This window comes from Tasmannia lanceolata, unplaced genomic scaffold (assembly GCF_043159265.1).
Source record: "Tasmannia lanceolata isolate RefF3 unplaced genomic scaffold, GAP_Taslan_0.1 ptg000003l, whole genome shotgun sequence".
NCBI classification, from domain to species: Eukaryota; Viridiplantae; Streptophyta; class Magnoliopsida; order Canellales; family Winteraceae; genus Tasmannia; species Tasmannia lanceolata.
Window position 1 is genome coordinate 49,461,946 of NW_027518680.1, and position 16,548 is coordinate 49,478,493.

The 16,548-nt window shown below is 40.8% G+C and overlaps 1 protein-coding gene and 1 long non-coding RNA gene across 2 annotated transcripts in view; both read left to right on the plus strand.

Moving 5' to 3' along the window:
• The window catches only part of LOC143862778 (PTB domain engulfment adapter), a 35,529-nt gene extending 25,148 nt beyond the window's left edge, over positions 1-10,381 (plus strand). Inside the window, exons 3-4 of the mRNA XM_077373821.1 lie at positions 9,384-9,542; positions 9,748-10,381. Coding sequence (XP_077229936.1) covers positions 9,384-9,542; positions 9,748-9,812 — 224 coding nt within the window. The 3' untranslated portion in view covers positions 9,813-10,381. The remainder of the gene's footprint in view (positions 1-9,383; positions 9,543-9,747) is intronic.
• A 1,948-nt stretch (positions 10,382-12,329) lies between these two features.
• On the plus strand, positions 12,330-15,118 carry LOC143862795 (uncharacterized). Its single transcript, XR_013240508.1, has 2 exons — positions 12,330-12,438; positions 14,626-15,118. It is a non-coding gene; the product is annotated as an uncharacterized LOC143862795 (long non-coding RNA).
• Positions 15,119-16,548: the final 1,430 nt, after the last annotated feature.

Sequence of the window (16,548 nt, forward strand, 5' to 3'; positions counted from 1 at the left end):
TCAACCCACCATAACCATATCCAAACATAACATCAAAAGTATGATAGTCAACCCACCATAAACAGAGCAAAAAAGAATGGAACAACCAAAACCAGTGAGGAAGAGGCTACTGCTCCAAAATGCAGATCAATATCTCGTGACGTCCCTCCTCTTCCAGGGAAAAGAAGACCTCAGCTTCCTTATGATGGGTATGGAAGTACGAATAGGCTCTAACCCGGTCCCTGTAGCAGAAACTCTCCATGCTCATCGCCGAGTCTTTAAGCTCATTGAGGTCGTGCACCTCAGCAGTCGATGTGATGGCCTCAGCCATCATCCTGTTACTGCTGGACAGCTTATCCATATCTGTTGAAAGCTTTGCATCACCAACCCGCCTCCTCTTTGCGCTTCTACCCGGAGTAGGCGTTTTCAAAGGGGATGAGTCACTGAACCCCATGCTAGTGTCTCTCACAAGAGAAGAATGGCGTGATCTGGAACATCATGGAGGACCTGAAGGAGTAGATACAGGGGGGAAACTGTCGCCCATATTGTTGACCCCCACTGGCCTGCTCCATGGAAAAGAACCCAGATCATCCTGGGAAGGGGTATGGTTGTCGTCAGCAAACTCCCCTGTAACATGATCCTCCCCGACATTCTTCCATTCCTCGTAAAGCGGATAACTGGTGTTAAAGAACCGAAGATGTCTGGGATTACTTTATTAAAAAAAAGGAGACATTGTAAGTAATGAGAGGAAACTGATTAGACAAAAAAACAAAGGGATCCCAAAAGTATTGGAGATAACCTTTAGGTAATCATTCTTTACTTGGTCCTCAACACTTATTTTGCATAATTCTGTATCCCAGCCTATCCCTCTGCGAGAGAGGATATTGTGAACAGCCTTGTAATTGGCTTTCATTGTCTTCATTCTATTCCTGACATGGTCTTTTGTGATTTCCCTTCCAATTGCAAGCGTAGGCTCCTGTGTCACCGCGTTGTATGCAACATCTTTAAACCCGTTAAAAACCTTGTTGCCCTCGGCAACCTGATTAGCTAGGCTTGCTACAAGAAGTTTATCCTCATCGTCTCCCCAGTGATTTATTTATTTTCTTTCCCTTGTTGGTACCTGAACTAGATGCCGTCTTATCTGTGACATTGTTTAATTATGAAACATGATACCATCAAACAAAGACGCAAAAGTCTAATAAAAGCAAACAAAGTAGTCTGGAACATAGTTACAACATAGCAAAGTATTCGCGACTGAACATAGTTACAACCCAAAAACAGGTAATAAAACATAGTACCAAATAACAAATCATCCTAACTACGACCACGACGTTCCTTGAAATCACGCCACATATGATCCATAATGCCTGTACGGATTAATTAATCCTCCCACCCTCACATCCTCGGCCCTAGAAATAGGGGACACCGCCAACTCACCGTCAACCACATCAATGTACCCATCGTTTGGCATCTCCCTCCTGATGTGGTTGTGGACGCAGCAACAGGCTAACACAATGTCCACCTGCCGTTTGAAAGGTTACATGGGTGGCAAATTTATTATGGTGAATCGCTTCTTCAGGACCCCAAAAGTTCGCTTGATTACATTTCTAGCCGTTGAATGCCTTTGATTGTATAACTCCTCAGGAGATCGAGTTCTGCACCCCCTGATGTCGTTATGGTAACTAGGGCTGCGTAATGGAGTTATAAAATTCGTCAGGCATGGGTACCCAGCATCAGCAAGGTAGTATTTTCCTACACTCGCAAGAAGGATTACGTATAAGTTTCATAACTCAGACCATAAACTAAAGGTAAGGTCTAAAAAATAAAGTCTTAACCACCTGTTAGACACTGAATGCCATTATCATTCGTTAAAGCGGATGCCAAGACCCGTGAATCTGATGCCGACCCCTCCCACCCAGCTAACATGTAAGTGAACTTCATGTCAAAGTCACATGCAGCGAGCACATTCTGAGATGGGTATCCGTTACGACACCAAAATCTGCCTTGGATGTCTGCATTTACTCTTGCATGTATGTGAGTCCCGTCGATTGCACCAATGCAATTATACAATGTAGACATTAAAACATCAACTTATGAAGCTAAGGCCCCAATCAGGTACTAACAACTACAGAGGTAATGCTTGGTACCTTAAAGTATGGCATACAATTCACATTTTCAGTGATGAGACGTGGTGTCTCCCTTGAAGGAGGTAAGATGAACAAGTGCTAGAGATTTAGCACGGCATCTAGAACTTTGTTAAAATACTTCGAAACCGTCGCCCCTTACCGTCTAATGAATGCCCTAATATTGCGATTCTTATGGCTGTGTGCAAGTACTTGTAACAAAATCGCCACTTGTTCCTCGACACAACAGTGGATTGTGTCTTCGAGCAGGGGCGTGGTTCTGAAAATGGCCACGAAAGTGCGGAAGCAGCGAACATCCATACGAAGCAGAGCAACACAGTGGTTCTCTACTTCTCTGCCTGTGTGATACTTGTAACATATTCCCTATGGGTTAGGTACCCTGATTCATAAGGGGCTCTTGTCCAATTCTGCTGAAGGTTTCGTCTAATCCTAACTATTATGGCAGCCGCTGCAGCCATACCTACCGTTGCTACTCAAATAATCAGCATCCTCCTATTTGCTGCTTCTCGAGGCATGATGGTAGCCCTACAACAGAAATTTGTATATCATCAACACCCACAATCTCCTTTCAGACAAAACACCCAAGCTCCCAACCACCATAACACCCATTCAAACATCTGCACCACATAGAAAGCAATCCCAAGTAACAAACATAAGAAGCCCCAAACACGACATGGAATGGGCTTACAACACATAAAAATTCCAATCAACCAATATAAGAAGCTCCAAACATGACATGGAATGGGGCTTACGACACATAAAACGAAATACCAATCAACCAATATCAGAAGCCCCAAACACGACATGGAATGGGGCTTATAAGGGAAGAATATACCTCAAGATCCGAAGAGTAATAGCAGGAGTGAGAGAGGGAGGGAGAACAGAAACGCCGTTTTGTGCCGGAGAGAAGAGTGCCAAAAAAAAAAAAGAAATATGTGAGAGAAGGGTCTGCCAAAAAAATCACATGAACCCCAACTTCTCTTGCTTTTCAAATACTCTTCTGATCCACAAACGAGCAAAATTTCATTCCTTTATCTAAACTACAGTTGATTTCAACTAAGTGAGACTTATAAATTCCGCACTACAACAAACAATGTATTATACAAACCAACAAGAAGTGTAAATTTCAATTGGTTGTTGTATTGCGGAATTTATAAATCTCACTTAGTTGAAATCAACTGTAGTTTAGATAAAGGAATGAAGTTTTGCTTGTTTGTGGATCAGAAGAGTATTTGAAAAGCGGATCATAAGAGTATTTGAAAAGCGAGAGAAGTTCGGGTTCATGTGATTTTTTTGGCAGACCCTTCTCTCACATATTTCTTCTTTTTTTTGGCAGACTCTTCTCTCCGGCACATAACGACGTTTCTGTTCTCCCTCCCTCTCCGACTCCTACTATTACTCTTCGGATCTTGTGGTATATTCTTCCTCTATAAGCCCCATTCCATGTCTTGTTTGGGGCTTCTAATATTGGTTGATTGGGACTTCTTTTTATGTGTCGTAAGCACTATTCCATATCGTGTTTGGGGCTTCTTATATTGGTTGATTGGTATTTTTATGTCTTGTAAGCCCCATTCCATGTCGTGTTTGGGGATTCTTATGTTTGTTGATTGTGATTGCTTTCTATGTGGTGCAGATGTTTGAATGGGTGGTTCTGCGTGTTTTGGTGGTTGGGAGCTTGGGTGTTTTGTCTGAAAGGAGATTGTGGGTGTTGATGATATACAAATTTCTGTTGTAGGGCTACCATCATGCCTCGAGAAGCAGCAAATAGGAGGATGCTGATTATTTGAGCAGCGACGGTAGTTATGGTTGCGGCGACTGCCATAATAGTTAGGATTAGACGAAACCTTCAGCAGAATAGGACAAGAGCCCCTTATGAATCAGGGTACCTAACCCATATGGAATATGTTACACGTATCACACAGGCAGAGAACCACTGTGTCGCTCTGCTTCATATGGATGTTTGCTGCTTCCGCACTTTCGTGGCCATTTTTAGAAACACGGCCCTGCTCGAAGACACAATCCACTGTTGTGTCGAGGAACAAGTGGCGATTTTCTTACAAGTACTTTCACACAGCCATAGGAATCGCAGTATTAGGGCATTCATTAGACGGTCAGGGGCTACGGTTTCGAAGCATTTTAACAAGGTTCTGGATGTCGTGCTAAATCTCCAGCACTTGTTCATCTTACCTCCTTCAAGGGAGACACCACGTCTCATCGCTGAAAATGCGAACTGGATGCCGTACTTTAAGGTATCAAGCATTACCTCTGTAGTTGTTAGTAACTGATTGGGGCCTTAGCTTCATATGTTGACGTTTTAATGTCTACATTGTAGGATTGCATTGTTGCAATCGACGGGACTAACATACATGCAAGAGTAAATGCAGACATCCAAGGTAGATTTTGGTGTCATAACGGATACCCATCTCAGAATGTGCTCACTGCATGTGACTTCGACATGAAGTTCACCTACGTGTTAGCTTGGTGCGAGGGGTCGGCATCAGACTCACGGGTCTTGGCATCCGCTTTATCGAATGATAATGGCATTCTGTGTCTAACAGGTGGTTAAGACTTTATTTTTTAGACCTTACCTTTAGTTAATGGTTTGAGTTATGAAACTTATATGTAATCCTTCTTGCGAGTGTAGGAAAATACTACCTTGCCGATGCTGGGTACCCATGCCTGCGCATTTTATAACTCCATTCCGCGGCCCTAGTTACAAGAACGACATCAGGGGGCGCAGACCTCAATCTCCTGAGGAGTTATACATTCAAAGGCATTCAACGACTAGAAATGTAATCGAGCGAACTTTTGGGGTCCTGAAGAAGCGATTCACCATAATAAATTCGCCACCCACGTACCCTTTCAAACGGCAGGTGGACATTGTGTTAGCTTATTGCTCCGTCCACAACCACATCAGGAGGGAGATGCCAAACGATGGGTACATTGATGTGGTTGACGGTGAGTTGGCGGTAGCCCCTCCGGAGGAGATTCCACCACCTGTTCCTTTGCCCCCTATTTCTAGGGCCGAGGATGTGAGAGTGGGAGGATTAATCCGTACAGGCATTATGGATCATATGTGGCGTGATTTCCCGGAACGCCGTGGTCGTAGTTAGGATGATTTGTTGTTTGGTACTATGTTTTATTACCTGTTTTTGGGTTGTAACTATGTTCAGTCGCGAATACTTTGCTATGTTGTAGCTATGTTCCAGACTACTTTGTTTGCTTTTATTAGACTTTGCGTCTTTGTTTGATGGTATCATGTTTCATAATTAAATAATGTCACAAATAAGATGTCATATAGTTCAGGTACCAAAAAGGGAAAGAAAAGAAATAATCACTGGGGAGACGATGAGGATAAACTTCTTGTAGCAAGCCTAGCTAATCAGGTTGTCGAAGGCAACAATGTTTTTAACGGTTTTAAAAATGTTGCATACAACGCGGTGGCACAGGAGCCTACCCTTGCAATTGGAAGGGAAATCACAAAAGACCATGTCAGGAATATAATCAAGACAATGAAAGCCAACTACAAGGTTGTTCACACTATCCTCTCTCGCAGCGGGATAGGCTGGGATACAGAACCATGTAAAATACGTGTTGAGGACCAAGTAAAGAATGATTACCTAAAGGTAATCTCCAATACTTTTGGGGTCCCTTTGGTTTTTTTGTCTAATCAGTTTCCTCTCTCTTTTTTTTAATAGAGTAATCCCCGACATCTTCGGTTCTTTAACACCCGTTATCCGCTTTACGAGGAATGGAAGAATGTCTTTGGGGAGGATTACATGGGAGTTTGCAGACAGCCACGCCCCTTCCCAGGATGATCTGGGTTCTTTTCCATGGAGCTGGCCAATGGGGGTCGACGATATGGGCGACAGTTTCCCTCATGTATCTACTCCTTCAGGCCCTCCACGATGTTCCAGATCACGTCATTCTTCTCCTGTGAGAGACACTAGCATGGGGTTCAGTGACTCATCCCCTTTGAAAACGCCTACTCCGGGTAGAAGCGGAAAGAGGAGGCGGCGGGCTGGTGATGCAAAGCTTTCAACAGATATGGATAAGGTGTCCGACAGTATCAGGATGATGGCTGAGGCCATCACATCGACTGCTGAGGTGCACGACCTCAATGAGCTTAAAGACTCGACGATGAGCATGGAGAGTTTCTGCTACAGGGACCGGGTTAGAGCCTATTCGTACTTCCATACCCATCATAAGGAAGCTGAGGTCTTCCTTTCCCTGGAGGAGGAGGGACGTCACGAGATATTGATCTGCATTTTGGAGCAGTAGCCTCTTCCTCACTGGTTTTGGTTGTTCCATTCTTTTTGGCTCTGTTTATGGTGGGTTGACTATCATACTTTTGATGTTATGTTTGGATATGGTTATGGTGGGTTGACAAACTGATGTTGTGGTGTTTATTATACTTTTTTGTTGGTTATGTTGGTGGGTTTGTGGGATTTGTGTTGGTTATATTGGTGGTGACAAACTGATGTTATGGTGACAAATTGATGTTATGGTGTTTATTATACTTTTGTGTTCGTTATGTTGGTCGTTATGTTTGGTTTGTTGTTGGTTATGTTAGTGGTGATTAATAGTACTTGGATCTTATTTTCTTTAATTCGTTTCGAATTGCATTCTTGTAGGGTAATGGCCAAAATAAAATTTTATGTGGTATTCAAAGGAAGGCAGGTAGGCATATATGACAGTTGGCAAGACTGTCATGTTCAAGTGAACAAGTTTAGTAGAGCCTGATACCAGTCGTACGGTACTAGGGATGAGGCAGAGGTTGCCCTTCAAGCATTTATACAAGGCATTAGTGGGTCCAGAGAAGATAGGAAAGCAGAGACCAACCACCTTCCTGTGGATTCCCAAGCCTCAGCAAGTTCTGATGTGACTAGTTCCTCTTATAGTTAGTTTTTCTTGTGGGTTTTGTTGCTTTGCTTTTTAGGCCTCTAACTATGACAAATAGTGTAATGTGGTTTAAAATGAGTTTTTATGTTTCCCACCACTATTTAATTGGCAAGTGAACAGGCACGGGAAACCTATTCCTGCATAGTTTCTCGGGTTTCCTACGCAAGTGAACAGGCGCGGGAAACCTTTTCCTTCACAGTTTTTCGGGATTTCTTTTCCTTTTGCCACGTCAGTTTCTCAAGCATTCTTTTCTTTTCCTTTGCCGGGAAAACAGGTGAACGGACCCGTAGGCACATTAGGAGATCGGGAAATGGAGCGGCAGATAAACTTGCCAGGGAAGGAGTCCACTTGGAGCCTTTGGACAATTTGACTTTCTGCCTCCTTGCAGCTGTATTATTGTTTGTTTGTTTCTTCATTATTCTTGTCAATTCTCTTGTATTTGACCATCTCAGTCTGTTTTCAATGAAAATTTAGCCATTCAAAAAAAACTTCTATCTCAAATCATTAGGAAAGGGTAATATTATGTGACCAGATTCTTGCATCCATTTCTTTCCATGCGACTATAACTTGGTATGCAAGAACTTTTATATGCTTATGGGGCTACTGCTTGGTTTGTGGATAAGTGGAGTTAGAATCTACTGTTTGGTTTCGCCATTAAAATTGGATCATTAATCCTGCTAAGCTCTAGGTCAACTTTGGCTCAAAGTAAGAAACTCTTTCTTTTCATCAAAATTGATAAGACTTGGGGGCGGAGTCAAACATATACACATACAAATACTAATGATCTTAGCTGGATAGGATATGACCACAATACCCCACTGTAGGGGTGCAACTCGGGTCGCGTTGAACCCGAAAACAGGTCGGGTCGAGTTTGGGTTGACTTTTCCCAACCTGGGTTGAGGGTTTGGCAACCCGACTCGAGTGAAACCCGGCATTTTTTTTTTTTTTTGAGCTTAAAAACTCGGGTTGGGTCGGGTTTAACTCAGGTCGGGTTCGGCTTGGAAAAAAGGGTTCCTCGGTTCAGGTCGGGTTGAATCTCGTCGGGTTGGAAATTAGGTCGGGTTCGGGTTGGAAAAATGGGTTCCTCGAGTCGGGTTGGCCTCAACCAGACCCGAGTTGCACTCCCACCCCACTGACATGGGTCAAATAACAAACATCTCAGATCTGATATGTACTGTGGTGCCAGATGATGGATAACAAATATTGCTATTGGCGGCTCGAGATGAAACTAGTTTCTCAGATTACAAGTTGACAGGGCCAACATTTAGTCCTCAACTCCTCATTGGTGGGGTCAGATCATTTCCATACTGAAATATATCATAAAATCCAAATAAAGTAAAAATTTTCCCTAGCCGCTGTCATAAGATATATTTTGGCATTGATCATAATTAACATATCAAAGATCTCAAAACATATCATTCCAAGTAATTGAAATTCCAATAACACAGATGATTTGAAATCTTTCGAACAAAGCATGGTAGACCCTATTTCTACAAATAGAAGGGCATTTTAAATAGCTCGAAATGAATCTCAGAGATTTTAATAAAATTCACAAGGTAATTAGCTCAAAACAAACCTCACAAGTTTTATAAATCCACAGGGCAGTTTTAGGACCGAAAACACTAAAGAAGTGTTAAATTACTTACCTGGAATGCTAACCACAAATCCCTCGGAACTCGAAAATTTAGTCACCCAATATTCAAAATTACCTAGAATTTAGAAATATGATTTAACATGCGCATGCATGATGTCATTGATGCTTGTTGCATGCCCCAAGGTCCTTACCAAAAAGAAATATAGCAGATGGGCAAGGTCCTTGGATGATCGGCCGATTATGACCACAGTCAACCGTGCTCAGCGACGGTCCCTTTGCGGTTGACTGATCCAGTTCACGGTCGACCATTCTCAGGCAACGGTTGACTGTTTGGACTGACGGTCATCCGTGAGGTGTTCTCTGGTTTTTCTCATATTCTTACCTCCAATAGGTCCTCCAATGTCAAAAATTCTCCTTGGCTGCCACACTCTCATCTTCTAGGTTTTCTCCTAAAGAAAATAAGGCTAAAGGTGAGTATTTATAGCTTAGGTTAAATTTATGGACATAAATCTAAATTTACATATTTACCCTCTTTAGAGAGGTTGGGGTATTTCAAGTAAGTAGTATAGTCGGGTGGAAACAGAAATTTATTGCACATTTTATAACCATCCCAAAGCATTTGTGGAATTTTCCTGAACGAAAATACTACCATCAGTCCGTGTTTCCAACAATCTTTACTTTCTTACCTGCATTTCGTCAAGCTGATATTTATTAAGTTTTTAGCTTCTCTCTATCCTTCACATTACCCTATCATGTTTTTCTAGGAGTTGTTCTTGTGAGGAAGCTCGTAAAGCTTCCTACAAGCAGATGCTGGTTCGTTGGATTTTCTCATGCAGATGGTATAGATGTGGCTAATAAATTCAATGACTACTGGCAAACTGATCTGAAACTTGGCGACCATGACTGCCGCCATTACACCAATGGTAAAGCACATATCGTTAGAAGTCTGAACCTTTATTTTAAGTAACTCTTCACTTGGTTTGTGTTTACCGTGTGAATGTGACTCATGGGTGCATAAATGCTGTTTCATGCCTCTATATGGCACAGCAATGCATGTTAGGATGTCATCAAACTTTGAACCCCTTGATTCTTTCGTGCCTGATTTTTCTCTGTCTTGTCTCTTCGAAGGGTTGGTCGAGTGCCTTACTGGGGAACAACACATTTTAGAGCGTTTAAGAAGCAGCTCTCGTTGAATTTCTGAAATAAGCTCGATAGGTACAATAGAGGTATTGAGCTGGTGGAGGTGGTTCTGAATTTTGTATTTCCACTCACCTTTCCTGGGAAGTAGAACTACAGATTTGAATTTCAGATCAAGGCAATGGAGATGGAGTCACTTTTGGAAGATTATATGCTCTAGGATTGAATTGTGCAAGCAATTTTACTTAGCATTGAGCTAAAACAACCGTGTTCTCTTTGTTCTGTAGTCTTCTTGTCCATGAATATTTGTATCATCCCAGTAAGGATCATGTACTGTATGCATGTAAGGTATGACACCGGGTTTATGTTGTTAAAGTATAAAAGATAAATAATGCCTTTCTCCAAAAGGTGCATATCGATGAAATGAGGATCTTCAATGACACGCACGCATATGCACGCACGCACAATGGATTTGGTATTGTGACTAATTTCATTTTCTAAGCATAGTTTGAGGATGGATTGTCTTTGTAATATATTCTTTACATTAAGTTCTAGAGGGAATATACTATTTTATGACACCATCATACTTATTATGTCAATGAGTAATCCTATCATTTTTTTGAAAGGTAACAGATTTCATTCTATGATAAAAGCATCCAAGGGAGACAAGCTGTCCCCAAAAAAACATCGAGCAACTCACCGAGGCAGCAATCAGCCCTTACAACAAGGTTTTAAACCCAACTAACCCCAAAAAAGCATATAAGAGTGTAAAGGAAGCAACAATAACATTAATGCTATCTTATCCGATGCCATCGAAGGGAATGTTTTGGTCCACATCAACCATTTCCAACCCCACAACGTCCTTTGCCAATCGATCCGCCTTCTCATTGGCCGATCTTCGCTTATGTTGTATTTTAGGGTCCAATAAGCCCATCAAGTCCCGAATCTCAGAAATTGTATTTAGAAGCTCCCATGGACCCCTACTTATTGGACGCCCAAGCTAACACGTTTGATGAATTACCTTCAATAATGAGCGGGCCCGAGTTGTGCTTCGTGTACCATCTAAAGCCCAAAGAGCAAGGCTTTAGCTTCGGTTTTGTTAGCATCACAAATACCAGCCGGCGACGAAAAGACATCAAAACAACACCATTTGCGTCATGAATCAAACCTCGAATGCCTGCACGACCCGGATTACCAATAGAGCTATCGTCAAAGTTCAATTACACCCAACTTACCGTTGGGGCCATCCACTTAGGGGAGATCTTCTCCTTGCTTTTCTTTTCCCATAACACCGCATGCCAGTTCCTAAGAATTTCTCCAATATACACAAGTCCCACCTTATCTCTAGTCCATGCAATAATGGTAAGTTTGACATCAAGAGCAATGTGAGGCCAACTCTTCCCTTCTACAATGTACGCACCAACTAGCCAATCGGAATTTTCTTTTCTTGATTCGATCACGTGTTAATGCTTCTGTAAACAACAGTCCATGCAAAGGCGTGAAGGCCAGCACCCTTGAGGGTACAGAGCCTTTCCATATTCTTGCTCGGCTTGAGGCTTCCCTAATTCCATCATTCAACTTGTAAAAGAAGAATTTCACAAAAAAACCACCTTGGGGTCCGTGGTCCATACTCTACGGTTAGGCACAAAAGGGGAACAACACCAAGAATTCAGGAGAGCAAGCAATGAAGAGAAGCTAACGATTTCCTCATCTTTGAGATTTCTTCGAAGTCTAATATCCCAAAAGCCCGTCCCATAGTCCTCACCCTTCACCAAATAATCACGAACTCTAGACTCACTATTGGATGCCAGACGGAATAGGTTTGGGAATACTAGACCTCACTTTTGATTGATCTGAACTGTCTAATTGATAAGCCTGATTGATCTGAGCTGTCTAATTGATAAGCCTCGCTTTGGGTTTCCTATGGCCCAATAATCACGCCAGTCATGCAACTGTAACATCAAATACCATTTTTTGTTGAATGTGAACCGTTGCCTCTCTGTGGTTTTGTTTGGCCATGTTAAAGGACGAAAAATATATATGGGCTCACATTTTCTACTCGATCAAGTAGATAACGTTATCTACCCATGAAAGTATATTTGATCCAATAGCAACTTCTCAAAACATGAGCCACTGTTGGATCAAGTATCAATGATGGGATGATGAGTATGTGTTTGTACGCCTACACATCATTTAATTTCTCTATGGTCGGAAACCTCTTGTTATCCTAATAATATTTTTTTGGTAGGTAAGCTGTGATTGAACCTCAAGAACAAAGCCCTAACTAACCAATTGAGTTAGACACCCAACCACAATCCCAATAATTATTATTGAATGCCAGTCACGATCAACTAAGTCTTATGTAAAAATGACTGGAATTGTCTCTGCTAGACATAAAAGGTCCCCATCTGAAATAATAACATATCTACTATTACATCTTGCTATTGCAAATAAACCGCTTCTTGCCGACCTAATTTTAAGGAGAGTAATAAATAGATGCAGTAGAAATAATTAATGAATATCAACAGCCAACTACATATTAGATACATGCACATTTAATGGCATGCCTTAGTCTCTCCCTCTCTCTCTCTCTCTCTCAACTACAGGGTTTCATCTCTTGTCTATATTTTTCTAGCATGGAATATTTTGGAAGGAAGCATCCCAAATGAACTAGGACGATTGGTAAGCCTAAAATATATTTCTATTACCTCGAATGAGTTGTCTGGTATGATTTCTCACTCGCTCTACAACATCTCATCAATTGTTTTATTCTGTGTGTCTGATAATCAACTCTATGGAAGCATTCCACCCAATATGGGTCTCACACTCCCCAATTAACAGCATTTTTTGTTGGTGTCAACTTATTTACAGGACCCATACCAATTTCATTAGCCAATGCTTCAGGACTAATAAAATATGATTTTGGTTTCAACAACTTTAGTGGAGCCCTGCCTATGAATTTGGGAAGCCTTCAACATCTCAAATCTCTTAACTTCGAAATAAATAAGCTAGGAATAAGGGGCAAATTCAATGACTTGAATTTTCTTTCTTTTTTGACTAATTGCTCATGTCTAGAAACCTTAGGTCTAGATGCCAATTATTTAAGCGGTGTATTGCCGAACTCCATAGCTAATCTTTCAACCCAACTAACATTTATGTCTTTAGGAAGAAACCAGATACCTGGAAGCATGCCTTTAGGGATTGAGAATCTCGTGTCCTTAACCGGATTAGGAATGGAGATGAATTATTTAACAGGTACTATTCATATTGGAATTGGGAAGCTTAACAAATTAATACAACTAAGTTTAGAACAAAATGAAATTTTTGGCCAAATTCCACCTTCCTTTGGAAATATAAGTCAATTGTCGGGACTCAATCTACATGGAATCAACTTACAAGGAAGCATTCCGTCAAGTCTTGGAAAGTGCGAACATATGGAAGTATTAAACCTTTACAAAAATAAACTTAGTGGTAGTGGTACCATACCCATACAAATTCTTAAGCTTTCCTCCCTAACAATATCACTCGATTTGTACGATAATTCATTCACAGGGTCCCTGCCATCAGAAGTTGGAAACTTGAACCAACTTGGGGAATTGGTCATTTCTTACAACAGTTTATCTGGTGAAATTTCAAATACGTTAGGCAACTGTCTTAGTTTGGAATACTTATATATGGGTCATAACTTTCTTCAAGGAATCATTCCGTCATCATTGAGTGCTTTAAGAGGTATTTGGGTGCTAGATCTTTCACATAATAACTTTTCAGGAAAGATTCCAAAATACTCGGAGATGTTTCCTTTACTTGAGTATCTAAATCTCTCTTTTAACGATCTTGAGGGTGAAGTACCAAAAGAAGGGATCTTTAGTAACGCAAGTGCAATTCCAGTATAGGGAAACAACAAACTTTGTAGTGGTATATTAGAACTACAGTTGCCTGCATGCTCTGTCCATGTTTACAAGAAATATGGAAGGTCCCACTTTCTGATAGTAATAATATCAATAACGTGTCTGATTCAATGCTTAATTTTATTCTCAATTTTCTTCAGTATTTTTTATTGGATAAGAAAGTTGAGAAAGGAACCTTAAACCACGTCTTCCTTGGAGGATCAATGTTTAAAGGTTTCTTATGCTGAGCTTCTGAGAGCAACTAATGGGTTCTCTTCGGAGAATTTGATTGGTGTGGGAAGTTATGGTTCTTTATATAAAGGAACTGTGGACCAAAACCAAATAGAAGTGAAGGTACTCAACCTTCAACAACAAGGAGCTTATAAGAGCTTTGATGCTGAATGTGAAGCCCTGAGAAACATGCGGCATCGAAATCTCGTTAGGATCTTAACTTCTTGCCCAAGTATTGATTTCCATGGCAATGATTTCAAAGCTTTAGTTTTTAAGTACATGCCTAATGGGAATATGGAGAAGTGGTTGCATCAAAGAGGTGATGGGCAGCACGCATTGTGGAATTTGACCATTATTCAAAGGCTAAACATAGCCATTGACGTGGCTTCTGCATTGGATTATCTTCATCACCATGGCCAGATAGCAATTGTTCATCGTAATTTAAAACCGAGCAACATTCTTCTTGACAACGAAATAAATGCTCATTTGAGTGATTTTGGATTGGCATAGTTCCTTTTCAAAGCCAATGATAGTCGCTCATAAAATCAAACCAACTCGACGGGGATAAAGGGATCTATAGGATATATTGCTCCAGGTAAACAACTATAATATTGTTTTAGTTATTATATCTCATTTGATAACTGATTTTTCAATAGCATGGATGTATGATGAAGCTTAAATTTTCATGACGCCGTGTTTTCTTTCTTACAAGATCAAAATTGTGATTATTGTATTAATGTTTAAATGACAGAGAATGGGATAGGTGGAAAGACATCTATGCTTGGAGATGTATACAATTATGGGATCCTTTTGTTGGAATTATTTACAGGAAAGAGACCTACCGATAACATATTTACAGATGGACTAAGTCTCTACCAATTTGCTAAGATGGCTTTGCCAGATCGAGTGATGGAGATTGCAGATCCACAACTACTTTCAGAAGAAGTTGAAACTTTCAGCAATAACAATAATGAAATTCATAGCAACATGACAAATACAATCCATGATTGCTTATTATCTATGTTTAGAATCGGTGTATGTTGTTGTAAAGAATCACCACGGGAATGAATAGAGATGGGAGACATTGTCATAGAACTGTATGCGATTAAGGACACATATCTTGAGATCAAGGTATGTGAAATTGGTGGTAGTTTTACACTATGGTGTTAAAGTTAGTGCCCTAAAGAGCTAGTCCTTGATGTATTGAACTCATTGATTTGTTAATAGTGTTTCATTTCATGACATTTACTGGGTGCATTAATAAAGTGTGTGATGTGTTTATTTCATGTGACACAAGTTTGTCTGTAGGTAGCATCGTAGGAACATCATGCCGAAGGATTCACAGATCTTATTGGGCAAGGAAATATAATTTTCCAGTCCTTTGCAGACCTAAAAGTTCCTGGTTTGGTTGAGACTTGGCATCTCTTTCATACACAACCAGTATTAGCATTGCCCCCATACATGCATTAGGGTGGCTTATCCCAATCACTTCGATAGTGGACCCTAAGCAACAAGAATCGTGGGAAAAATGGTTTGCACGTTTAACGAATCATTACAGAATAGCGATAGAAAACATGGATAGGGCAATTCTTTCAGATAGGAACCTGAACATGTCCTTAGACCCGAGGGGTCATATTGGTATGTGGGCTCGCTTTATGGCTTTGCTTTATCTAATGGTGGCTTTGATATAGGATCACTTGAGGGTAGTACTGGGCGTGGGGTAACCCACGAGATGAATAGGGATACCCAATAAGGAATCCTCCACCTCTTTTTAGAGGAAAGTCATTTACGGTTTAAATCTCAGCATAGGCCTCTTAAAATAACTCTGGCCTGACGATTTGATAAAATGTTTACCAGAATATTTTTTGAAAATAAGTTGTTGTTCTTCAATGGATTTTGAAAATGCATTTGTTTGCTCGGCTGACAGATTGAAAGGTATAGAATAGGACGGGCCCATAAATGTCCACCTCGTAGGACCCAACCCAATAAATGAGGATTGGGGGCAGGACGTACACATAGGATGTGATTAGGAGTTTTTGGATGATCGGATGGTGATCTTTAGGGTAATGATTTGGTAGGGCCACTTACCTAATGCGACTGTAGTATGACTACCGAGTGGGGTCCTAAAGTTCTTTGAAACTAGTATCATAAAAGTGAATTTCATATAAATGGCTAGCCATGTGGGCTGGACGTCCAAACAGGGGACGTCCAGCGATGAGGTCAGTATTTGGAAACAAGTTTTAAATGTAAGAGGAAATAAAGATGTAAAAAAGACTTCTCTTTATTCCATGTTTCTAATTGAAAACCATAAAGAAATCTTTTCAAATAGGAAACCCAATTTAGTTGGGCACCCATGACGGGTTGGACATCAAATTAACCCTAGTGGAAATCCTATAAATATGCTAAAGGTTCTTCTTGCAAGAGTTGAACTAATTCACTCTCCTTTCCATCTTTCGTAAAAATCACTTAAGTCTCTCTTTGTCACAAGCGCAAAAGGGAAACCATTTTTCCATCATTCTCCTCCATTCATGCTTTGAGGAAAAGTTCTTCAAGAAGTTCCTGTACAAAGTCCAAGCACCAATGGAAGGAGTCATCACTCCAACTTCCAAAGCGTTCATCTTGAGAAGACCGAAAGGCCGGCGACGAGTGAATCAAGCAGAGATTACTGGTCAGG